This window comes from Heliconius melpomene, chromosome 20 (assembly GCF_056956725.1).
Source record: "Heliconius melpomene rosina isolate 202511_hmr_F chromosome 20, ASM5695672v1, whole genome shotgun sequence".
In the NCBI taxonomy this organism is placed as follows: Eukaryota; Metazoa; Arthropoda; class Insecta; order Lepidoptera; family Nymphalidae; genus Heliconius; species Heliconius melpomene.
The window spans coordinates 6,730,410-6,743,789 of record NC_140408.1 but is presented as its reverse complement, the minus strand read 5'-3'; the positions used below and the strand labels follow the sequence as shown (position 1 = coordinate 6,743,789).

Here is a 13,380-nt window from a genome sequence, read left to right as displayed (position 1 = left end):
ATTCTCCTGAGTGGAAATCGAATCAACAACCGTCGCGTTTATTATCGCACTCCAGCGTTTCTGGGCCACGAAGGCCTAGATTTTTTCGGTAAAACGATAATGATTATATTAAAATTGTAACATAATTCTTCAACGTCACTGCGACTGTGTCTCAAAGATATCACGTTAATTATTATTTTACATAGATAATTTAAACACTGATTTGGTATTTAGCCTTCTAGTTTCTTCTATTTCCAGTTGAGGAAATTTTGATATATCTTAAAAGATAATATAATAAGTCGTAAGTAAATTTAAAATACTCGTATATCAATCAAGTTTGATGTATTTTAAATTTCTCATGTTTTTTCTAATTGATGAAATGGATTTAGCTTGGAATGTGTGTTGTATCTTTATTACATTTAATTATGTCATAAATACGTATCACGCCGTGTATCTGTGGGTGCAAACGTGAAAAAGGTAAACAACCATTCAATTAAATCAGTATTAGTCAGCAAATACTTACTGCGATCTTATATTATACTTGATATAGAAAATAATATATATATTTACTTAGTCGTACATGTATATATTATATATATTGTATTATCACTGAGATGACCTACGTCAACTGTATAAACATTAGTGATTTTATTTAAAATAAATACTTTTTCCTTTAGAAACATAGTGGCCTTAGAACAGTAAAGAATTAGATTAGAAGAGAAAAGTAGAAAAAAATTAACGATACCCTCTGTATGTGACCTTATTAGAACTAATATATTAGAAGAATAGATCTAATAATTTAATCTTAATTCATCAAACTTTTATTGATAAATAAGTAAAAATAATGATTTTTAACGCGGTTGTTTGCGGGGTAACCAGAAATCATTAGGGTATCAAGAGAGTCCGATTTAATGTACTTTATTCATAGAAATAAACAAATTTAATTAACATTTTTAATGTACATTCTCTTGCTTCCTTTGTAATACACAAAGGAAGCAAGAATAAAAATTGCAAGTCATATCCACAATAGATTAACGTTGAATTGTTTTCCTTTTATTATGATTAATAAAAAAAAAATAACATGTTTTGTGGCGATCCCAGTTACATTTTTGAAATGTCAACTAAAATACAAAACTAAAAAGTTGAAAAAGTTAAAAAAATGGCTTAATTAACTACGTACTTAATTGTATTAAAAGTAGACGGAACTTTTTTAACAACATTTTAATTAAACATTAATAGCAGTCTTATATGTAGATAGCAACTATTAGTTAGTTAGTATATATCGTAAGTAGAATTTCTTCTTGCATACTGACTTTCGCATCCTGTTCGATCAATCACAGTGCTGTATCTAGGGCGGCTTGTAAAAACTCGCGCTAAATAAACCACTTATCACCTGATAATTCAAAGTCCAATGACTCGTCCGCATCGTGACATCACACAAGTCCAAATTAGTTAGTAAGTTTTTGCGGTTCGTTCTAACGCTATATGGGAAAATTGAAAAAAATCGTCTAAATCGTCTAAAGAATCGTATTTGAGCCGAGTTAGGAAAATTACACTTATAAGTGTGAAGTTGTCATTTGACAGTCAATTTGACGATAAGAATATCTCATATAAAAGCAAACAATGAGATCTTTAACAGCAATAACTATACAAATTATACAATAATGTCGTAAACACAGTTATTATTTTAAATAAATATATTTTTTAATTACATTGTCTTATATTATTCTCATCACAATACCACCAAGAAACAAACAAAAAGAAAATATTTACAAGTTTCGTATTCTAGTGCTAAATACCGTTCCGATTGAGATTTGCAATAGCCAGTTAATTTACGAATCCGTTAAACGAAATACAGCAGCTTACAATCATTCAATATAATATAAATAAACAGATGAAAAATAATGTAAGCCAGTGTTCCATTTCTAGCTGCAAGGGTGTTTCAGCATTCCTAGAACGTGCGTGGAGTGAGTGTGGTCATGAGGTGTGTGACGTTGCAGGTGCGCACGAGCCGCGTGGCGCGAGGGTGTGATGCGAGGGGCGCGCGGCGGCGAGTAGCCGCGATGATGCCCGGCCCGCGCACCGCCCACGCCTGTCTCCTGCTCCTGCTGGCCATGGTCTCCGAGGTTGTGGCTGATGGTTCTGTTCAAGGCGTTATCAGTTAGTACCTTTTTTTGTTTAGTAATATTAACTCACGTTCCTTTAGGAATGAAACGCAAAAGTTTCTTGTAATTGTATTTTTTCTTAAGCTATGTTTAATTGTATAACGTACAGTTATTGTAATTACAAACAAATAATTTCGCGCAAACGGTGTTTGTGGGTTCGATTCTCACTTACAATAGTGTTTGTATTCTAATTATAATTATTTCAGTCTGATACCACAAAATGTGTTCGGCAATTTGATTTTAGCAAATAACTTCCTCTATGCAATATCTTGTCAGCTTATCTTATTCGTATTACGAAAACTCAACTACTTTTCATTTCACAACAACCGTCATTTTTAATATATTTTTATATTAAAGTTTTACAAAAAAAAAAATATATTACTTGTATTCCATGAATGTGACATAAGAAAGAAAAAGACAAGATCCATCGACAACAGGAAACATAAAGAGCTCCATTAACCGAACCATTAAAAAAAATCTGCAGTTTCCAATGAGGAACGCCACTGCCAGCCAGCGGGCACGTGTACTGCATCTATTATTTATATCTGCGTCGACGTTTAATTGAAACAACACTAGTGGCAATGTAAATCTAACTGATACTTGTAGCGTTAATTGTACAGATATCGTTCTGATACCATTTTGTAAGCAACACCACGTTCCAATTCAATTCGAATGCAAACTGTCAGTGCAATACTTCAATTGCTTATTTGATTCCAATGATTCGTGAATGTGATATGAAACACGCGATATTGAGATAGTTTGTGTTTTCATTCCGATAATACTAATTGAGGGTGTGACTGTATCGCGACGGTTATGGGTTCGATCCCCAGTCGAGGGAATTAATTATTATTTATTTATATTTTCATTTCTTCGCTCAAGCACAAAAGCAAGGCGTTGGAAGCCGCCATTCAATAAGCAGAGTGTCTTAACACTAGGTTTTCCCGGTCTACCTTGTGCTATACGGGATAAGGCGTGAAGCTGATAATAATAATGTAAATAAACAGTATGTTTTCGCTTTTAGATTACTTGTTGTTTTCATGTCAGTAAAATACAATCAATTTTTCTTGCTCTACATAGAGTTAGTGTAGAATAGCGACTTATAAATTTTAATAGTTGATATTTTGTTACATAAATAAATTAAATAAAGAATTTGGGTGAGTTTTTAAAGTCAAAGTAGTTGAGCTATTTATAATATTGAAATTTTCTGATTGATAAAAATATAAAATATTTACATACAATTGACATTCAGAGCAATCTGAATCAAAATCAAAAAATCAAAATGTCAAAAAATCAAAAAATCAAAAAATCAAAAAATAAAAAAAAATCAAAATATAAAATATTTACATACAATTGACCAACCAGAGCAATCTGAAAATAATGTAAAAAAAAATTTTAGGGCTAGCTGAAAGGAAACTTGAAACTGAAAACAATGCATGTTAAAATTATTCGCTATTAGCCTATTTAGAAGCCAGGCCTGTCATTTTTTTTTTAACTAAGCTAGGGAAATACTAGAGTTAATCTTGTACTCGCTGTTTGTTAATTAACTTAGTAAACAAATCTCCAAGCAATTTGTAGGACTATAATGAATAGATAATAATATTTTTCCTTTTAATGAACATATTTTAAATGTGAATTCTTAAAAACCATTAACAATAATAGAAATCATTATGTAAATTGCAATTGCAACTAGTATTTTTATACAGTAGTTATTCTAATTAAATTTAATTTTATATACTAATTAGGTATATTTAAAAAATATATACTTTTATACTAGTATATTATTTCCTTATTTTAATGAATTTATTATTATTTCACATAGAGCTGCTTAATTAATACACTATTTCATGGAATCGATATGAAAATAATAGAGTCTAAGTAAATAAATACTAATAGGTATTTGTTGTGTTTGTTTATAATGAGAAGGAAAAGAAACAAATTATGCTTTGCTTATTATTTACCTGCCGCTTAATAGCTTTATCAGGGACTTCATAGACTTGTAAAAATGTTATATTTAACAGATTTTAAATATCAATATTTTTCGAAATGAAAATAATAATAAATATGAAATTAAATTAATCGAATATTTGTGCTATAATGTCATCATTGTTTGCATTATAAAAAATATATATTATGAGAGTTTCTAACTTTAGCAGTACAGAAAATTATAGACGTCCATCTTGAAAATTTTGCAAATAGCATTTGCAAAAGATAAATAACAAAATAAATCGAGACAAAATCTCATAATTATAAGTGCATTTGATTGCAATCGTATTTGTTTTATTTGTATTTAATAGATTACTATTTCTTAAGTACTTTATTCAGGCAATAAATAAAATAACAATCTCGCGCTGTAATTCAGAGTAAGTGGGTTGTAGTTGAATACAATTTGACAAGGTGTTTGTTAAATGTTTAATCTGTATACATTCAATGCTAAGTAATGTATATTTGTTTTATCTGTAATTTTTCAGATATTTTCTTTTATTAACGAAGTATTTTTGAGTTTACAATATTTTGGGGAACGGATTGTTTTAACGCTAGGTTCCCTCTGCCTACCCTGCTGTGTTCGGGATACAGCGGGAAGCTCATGTATTTTTCACTTAAAATATTTTTTAATTTGACTTTAAATAATAATCATATTTTTCAAAAATCATTCCATGATTTAATATCGGCTTGTGTATACAAATAGAACTAAAAACAATATTCTTTGCCTTAGACAATTTCCATAATATGTTTAAAAGCTTCCAGGAAAACATTGTAAGGCTTGAAAGCGTTTTTAAAGCGATATACATTAAGTATAAGGTTAATTTATTAGGTATTAAGTTCTTATCTCTACTGTACTGAATTATGATGGATAAAAGTTTCTTTTCGAGATGTTCTCAGAATCCGTAAAGGGCGACCAGACTCGTGTATTAAAATACAGCATAATCGATAATGTTTGCATTGTTACTTATGGGAAGTCCGGTTTAAGATTATATTTTGTAACTATAGAAATCAATGTAAATATCGATTATATCTTTTTTTAGTTAAAAAACATATGTATAAATTGCATTATATTAAAAAGATCTAATTATTTGTTAGTATGTATTTTTCCACTATAGATTATAACGCCATATATATTAATGTTTCAATAAAGAAACTTCTACTTCCTTAATTTACTACAATCTAGTGAATTTATTCAAATATTCGTCAACCTTGAAATCTGCTTGTTGCTATGAGATACGACACGAGAGAAAAATACTACTTTTATTATGGCGAATGTAACAGATTAGACAATTAATAATTTTTAATAATTACATCCAACTAACATCATTGCATAACAAGTAGACTGTATATATCGAATTAAAAATGGATATATAAACATAAGGATTTAAGCATTAAATTGTGAATTCATTAATAATACTCGAAAAATGTTTCGCATATTTATCGTCTGTGGGATCGCAGTGTTTGAGTCGAGCATATATTAATTACCAAAATATTTACGTACAACTTAGTAACCGCTAACCGGTGGCCGGTGGCGCCGATTCGGTACGTTATAAGAATGCGGATCTGTGGCTTCATCAAGGTCTTCATCATCGAACGGCTGCGACAGCCGACAGCTACCATCATGTGGGCACCACCCGCCAAATTGAACGCAGAAATTATTTTACGTAACGAGAGAAACACTTCGAAACGTGTGCCAACACTTTAGTGTTGCTAGTTTCGTGTTTTTCCGTTAAACTCCTTATTGATTATAAAGATTGATTATAATTTTAAGTGTATTATATGTTTTAAGTACCGATTTTGCACTTATTTTTGAGATGAAGGACGTTATGTTCGGAGTACAGCATTTTAGTGAATTTTAATTTTAAATGCAAGAATTACGCAATATTTATTTGTAATATTAATTCTTCTTTACTATTTTAAATTATATCCGGCAATATAGTGTTCGTCATTTTGTATGAACATAACTTACCAAAATGATTTCAAGTTTATTATTGAATGTTTTTGTTTAATATTGATTTTTCTTTATTGATAAACATGGTAGAGTTTTGCCACTGCCTGTAGAATTCGGCGGAAGTGGGAGAGTGGAAATGGAAAGCTGACAACATATGTAGAGAATATAAAGAATTTTCCCTATTTACTTGTAATGGTCGCCACCTAATTAAGATTTATCTTGAAAGTAATTAATGTTTGTTTTTTTAGAAGGACAACGAGCACCCTGTTCGAACGAAGGTGAAACTGTACGGCTCCAGGACGAAAGGCTAGAACAAGATTGGAGTAGTTGCTTTCGTTGTATCTGTAAGGTATATAAATTGTTTTTCAAATTAACTTTTATATTCATAGCACAGCTGTGCATTTTTTTATTTTAAAATGGATTAAAATTCACAACTTTTGCGATGAGTCGATAAGCTACTATAACTATATTTATATATCTAATTCTATGTCTAATTAATAATATTTTTTCTAATACCCATATTTTCGTTAGCTATCTCGATATAGGATTATTTACTTATTGATAAGCGATTTAAACTTAATGAAGCAATTAAATTACAGATCACTGTAACATATTTTTAGTTTTTTCGTGTACCTACAGTGTTGGCATAGTTACAGATATATCAAATTAGTCGAATAATTGAAATTTCTTAAAATAAAATATATTTTTATAGCAGTACATACATACTTGTTTTTGTAAGCGGCACGCTGTGCAGGGTAGGCAGAGAACTTAGTGTTAAGACACTCCATCCTCATTTCTCGCCGAAATAAACAAAAAAAATTCATTTCCTCCACTGGGAATCGAACCTAGACACTATCATGTTCACTGTCACACTTTTCACCCCTTCGCCACGACGGGCTTCAAATTATGTATGTATGTACGGAACCATTTGGCATCTCTAGCTGTATTTATTAGATAAACTTCAAAAGCGGCGGAGATAAACATTTCTATGTAAGTTGTTCTCGCAGCATAAAAAGCACCATTGTAAGTAGTCTTCGCTGATAATTGTCTTTCAAGTTTTGTTTAAGCTACGTTTGTATGCCTACAGTACGTCGGCTGTCACAAAATAAATTTACCACGCTTACAGCAGTGAATAGTAATGGTAACTCACACGTGCGACGCGCTCACACTGAGACAATAAGCAATAATTTGATTAGTGACCTTCTGAGATTCTTTAATAACTACTTTACTACTTTATACGCGTGGCATATTCAATTTAATGTCATATGAAGTATAAATGTGTATTTTTTTTGGGATTTTTTTAGGGTTCCGTACCTTAAAGGACCTATATAAGGATCACTTTGTTATCCATCTGTCAAAATTATTTATTTTGAGATGAAACTGAAATTAACATTAAATTTTCAGTTTCTTTGGAGGTAACGCATTTAAAAGATACAAGCATTTGTGCATTGTTTTTGTTGTATTTTGTATGAATCTCGCCTTGTAATCAAAACCTATAGAAAACTTCCCGTGGACCTACAGTTATGAACAAAGAAATAAATCCAAAAACTAAACAATTTAGGTATTTTATAGAAAAATGATTATATTTTAATTAATAATCTCATATTTGTAGTTCGTTGCATACAAAACTCAAGTTTGTCAACTTTACTCGCCGCGTTATTAAAATTTATAACGTATTTCCCGTAGACATGTAATTATGAAATTTGGCAAGAGAATTTCTACAAATTAGTGCATGAGAAAAATTATTTTTTATAAGTTGTACCTTCCGTTGACTTACAATTTGTACTGAGCCCTAGGTGGGCGAGTCCGACTCGCAATTGGCTGGTTTTTTTAACAATCTACTAGTGTTCAGAAATCAGTTGCCACTAAATATAGCATATCATTTGCTTCTACCACCCAAGTAGGAACGTCTCTTACATAGATGAAAATGCAAAATGCTTAAAAATATAAATTTTATTATAGCATTACTTTAAAAAAAAAAATGGATAACAATAACGGAATCTAATTGCGGATGTGAAAGCAAGACATAAACATTACAAAATAATAGATATAATATTACTGATTGTTTTGCTATGAACGATTGCGAACGGTAATACGTGCTGGTGTGGATGTCACGCTGCTGTTTTAAGTGCACTGCAAGTGATTAAGTGTGCGAAACACGTGTGGCGCTTGGGTACCAGATGAAGGTACAGGTGGATCGGCCGTACCTACATTTCCCATATGTAAGATGTTAATAGATTACTCATGTAATTATAGGGTTAATTGTATTTTTATTTCACGCTATATACAGCAGGCACATACGCATACAGCAGGGTAGGCAGTGGGAACCTAGTGTTAAGACACTCCGTTCCCCATTTCCGCCAAATTTTGGTGACATTGTAGGTTGAGTGGCGGAAATCAACGTCGCGAGCAATAATGCAAGCCGTTGGCCTAATTAGCGATTTTTTGTGAAATATTGTATTTGAAATATACAGAAATACAATCGATAAAATATAAGTATACCGATTACTATGTGTTACTTTATAAAGCACATATATAAACATAATAATAACATTAACCGCGCATAGTTGGCAGACACGACATCACTATGAACGTAAGTAAGGTTGTACACCTTGGTACGTATACGTGTGTGGTATTTCCCAGTCGATCTCACCTCGTCGGATGACTTGCGCGGAATTCGAAAGCCCATCGCGAGATTTATCGCTTATTCTGTATTAAAATATACATTTGCTTACCTAATGGGCTTTTTTGTCGCGTGCCACATACCGGCCACGGGATGTTATCCCGATTGAAACTTATAATTTGGTTTTTTTTTTGAAGAAATACATACAAAAAAGAATAATGTTTCAATAGATTTATTACAGTGTATTGCGGAATATCTTTATCGAATGTGCCATTAGTCCTATAGAGTACCTATAATATAGTATAGGCCGTAGATGTGACCAGAGATATAGACCGGAAGGTACTATTAGCTTTTTATGCAACCCAGTAGCTGTTGATAGCATCTCTTGGCTCCCGCGCACCGCTTGCTTTAATGAATCATGTCAATTATTATTAACACGTTGATTGAACTTTCTGGGCTGAGCTTGCGTCGTAAGTTTTAATTTAAATTTTAAAATAATGATTTTGGCAACTTAGTTTCAAAAACCGGACAAGCTTCCTACCTACCTAGGCTTCCAATTCCATATCTGAACAACTCCAAGACTTCTAACAAAAATTGGAGGTTTTGAGGTTTTTCTGAAATTCAGGTTTAGCTTAGCCAGAACCCTTTCTTCTGATACCTTACTAGAACTAGCGGCTTTAATCAAAATTTTGCTCCCATTTAAGGCTATTATTTTTTAGAATTCAACCACAAATGTATAGTTTTAAGATTTTTTCCTGAAAATTGTAGGTTAACCGGAAGTAGGGACCTTATTAATTTTGATTTCCTTTATAGTGTCAAAATATACAAAATTCACAATTAATAATATACCTATATTTAATTCTTAAACATGTATTACGCGAATGTTATTTATTAAATAGACCATAAATATATTGAATAGTTTACATTACAATTCCAGGTCAGAGCGTTTTCTTGTTTTTAGAGCGTGATTATCAGTAGTCGGGTTTTATTTTTATCATCATAATTTTTCATTTTCAATAACACTTTAGGACACTCGGCGATATAAAGTTGTTCGAGCAACTATTCTTGCTATTTTGTATACCTACAACAGACATTTTGTTTACTAAGCTATTTCGATATTTTGCCCTTATTATTTGGTGATATACTAGGTATATGCCCACCGGACTGTGAAAGCAAAGGGTTCAAATCCTTCATGATATTAACTTCCTAAATCAAATAATAAGATTGCAACAAGAACTGCCTTATAATCGTAATAGCAAACATATAACTCCTAACTAAGAAATGTAGGAAAAAAAACAAACCCTATAGTTTATTACTTTCTTAAAATTAATTAATACACCATTGGAAGCAAGGAACCGTATAAATTTCTTCTATTTAACAAAAAAATATTTTTATTTGTTTATATTAGGTACCTACCTATTTATTTAGTAGGTATACATATTAGAGACGGTGACGTATTAGATAGATAAAGTCTTGGCGTAAAGAGGTGTAAACGATTATACATAGATTGTATACACATTATACATAGATGAAGTTTTGGATTCTTCAAGGAGTACTTAAAGTACGTAAATACCTATTTGAGTATTTTGAGAACCAAGTATGGCAATGGACGATACAGGCTGATTATTACAATAAATATTTTTAGAGTAATTTTTCCAATTACAACAAACATGAACTTTAAAGCAGAAAATAAAGTAATTAAAAAAATCGGTCAAATGCGAGTTGGTCTCAATCATCGAGGATTCCATTATTATATTCCTACTATTATATTCCTATAAATTTCCCTTTTCCGGATTTTCATACTAAAATGCGGCAAAATGTTTTCGTACGTGTTGCGGTATCTTTTGTTTGCGTTGACTTAAAAACTTATTTTGGGTGCTACTAGGGGCCGTAAACTTGGATATTTTATATTAATTTTAGTTTGAAAGCTTTACTCATTCTTGAGATAATTGATTTGTACTAAATAAAAGCTAAATAAAATTATTTAATTAAAAATTAACTTATTAAGTAACATTTGTTAACAGGAAATACCAAAAAAGACTAAAAAAATATTTAAGTTTAGCGGTTACTAGTATTATTTCTGGTATAGCCATACTATGAAATCAGTGAGATGGCAACGTACATGATAACAGTAAGTACTTATAAAGTCGATGTGCGATGTCGGCACTCGGCGCAAGTCCAAACGTGAAAGTGGGTGAGTGGAGAGCGCGAGCTGCGCGGGCGCAGGTGCCGGCAAGGCCTTGCCGCGAGCGCGCGCGCGGTATGCGGTCGCACCGGTTCTTCTAGCAACGTGTATTTTTTACACGCCACATATGAAACATATTGTTGTTATGTTTTGCTATGATGCAAAATTCTAATACTAAATGCAATAGAAGAATATAAAAAAACATTTGGAATTTAACATCAGGTATATTAGAGAAATAACTGATTTTTCGATGTAAAAGATGTGGAGAATCATGAAATCTTTAAGCTTCCTTTTTATCCGCCTAGCAACCGAAAATTTAAATGCGGATATTGGTCTTGACATTGCTATACTTATTTCGCTTTTTTGTGTTATTCTTAATTTTAGAAACTTTTAATATAATATAATGCCGAATGAATATAAACTATAATGTGCTTTTACATATTAATCACTTCATTAGTGTAATTAAATATAGAACATGCACTATCATAGATTCAGAGTATACTAACTACGTCAATATGCATATTTTAGACGAAATTATATCGAAGGAAATATATGCAGTGTAGGCAGAGAGAACCTAGTGTTAAGACACTTTATTCCTCACTTTTCACTGAATTTTTCCGAATTCGAATTGGAGGATAATGTGTTATGTAATCAGTTTTATGTAAAATAATTCGAACTAGCCCTGTTTTTGCAGTTTTTAATCATTTATTTACCAACGTACCAATATATGAAGTCCAAGAAGCTAAATATATAATACATTATAATTTTACGATAAAACGCAATATATAGTATATTATATTCTGACCAAATTTAGATTATAACATTCTATAAGGTAAAATCCAATTGTATGTATATCAAGAAAACACAAAAAATCACATATCAATTAGATCAATAAAAATCAGAAAACCTTATAAAGAAAAATTCTTTGCTAAATCACTAGCGTTCGTCCCCCAGCAGTCTGTGCCTCGTTTGAATCTATTATGTAAATTGGCAAATAAAGTACCTTTTAAAACGAATATTATGTTAACGTCCACGATTTATTCACAACAGCGTGATTTTTTCGCAGGTGACACGTAAATAACGATAATTATAATGCTATTTAGAACTTCTAAACTTATGTGTTATTTTTATTGGTATTACACACACACACACACACACACACCCACACACACACACACACACACACACACACACACAAATGAAATCAAATTAAATCAGCTTCACGCTGTATCCCGCGTACAGCATGGTACTCAGAGGGAACCTTGTCTACACTTTTCACCGTGTTTTTCGAGGAGTTGCATTTTGACGAGCTTTTTTTACCGAGCTTTGGTGCCAGAGCGAAGAAATTAAAATATTAAGAAATAATAATTCATTCCATCGAGTAGGGATCGAACCCACAACAATCACTCCCTTGTACAGCGCCACGAAGCCTCAATAAGCAACACAAATATATTTTTTTATCACTTAAAGACTTATATGTATTGCAATTTCTTTAACTCTAAATATAAGAATGGCGTTACAATGATAATACAATTTACAACATAATTAATTATTTAGATTCGGAAGTGACGAATTTTGGTCGTTTATATGATACGGGATGTGGCATATCTGCTGTTGTACCGATATTTAAAATATATATAAAAATATAAAACTTAGGAAATGTATTATATTAAAACAATAAATTACTCTTACTACTCTTACTACTACTACTACTTAGAAAATGTTCATATATTATAACAATAAATTACTGGCTCATTTTATATGTTTTAAATTTTGTATAAATATGAATCATATAAGTCGAATTGTAAGCCTAGCTTTGCTAGCCTAGAGCCTACATTCCATGTGTTCCGAAATTATATGCAATAATATATTTTTCTGTCATCATCATCAGCCTGTCCTCGTCCACTGCTGGACATAGGCCTCTCCAATGGCACGCCACTGAGCTCGATCTTCAGCTCTTCGCATCCAGCCGCTGCCCGCCACTTTGCTAATATCGTCACCCCATCTAGCTGGAGGACGTCCTATCTTACGCTTGCCGAGACGTGGTCTCTACTCTAGAAAGCGTGGTCTCTACTCTACTCTTACCCCAACAGTCATCGGTTCTGCGGCAAATGTGACCAGCCCATTGCCACATTGCCCATTTTTCTGTAGAAACGTAGAATTATAATTATTATAGGCCAGTCGTGGCAAAGAAGCACGAGGGTGTGGCTATAAACGCGACTGGTTGTGGGTTCCATCCCACTGGAGGAAATTAAATATTTATTTAAATTTTTAATTTTCATTTCTTCGCTCTGGTGTCGATGCAATGAATGCAATGTCGATGCGTTGAAAATCTAAGAATCTAAGAATTAATCTTTGTCAATCTATTATGTATTTCTCAGTCCCATATTTTTCTGTATGGCCCATTAATTGCTAGATAAACGTATTGTATTTCAGCTTTAAAGTCTATTGTATATGACAATGAGATAGATTTTATAATAAAAAAGGTTATAAA

At 31.8% G+C, this 13,380-nt stretch overlaps 1 protein-coding gene across 2 annotated transcripts in view; it reads left to right on the top strand.

The window, feature by feature from the left end:
• Positions 1–13,380, top strand: part of cv-2 (crosveinless 2-secreting protein) — a 43,065-nt gene that overhangs the window by 16,185 nt on the left and 13,500 nt on the right. For both annotated transcript variants that reach the window (XM_085205199.1, XM_085205198.1), the window contains exons 2-3: positions 1,980–2,139; positions 6,327–6,427. In XM_085205199.1, the coding sequence (XP_085061325.1) occupies positions 2,043–2,139; positions 6,327–6,427 (198 nt within the window). In that variant the 5' untranslated portion in view covers positions 1,980–2,042. The remainder of the gene's footprint in view (positions 1–1,979; positions 2,140–6,326; positions 6,428–13,380) is intronic.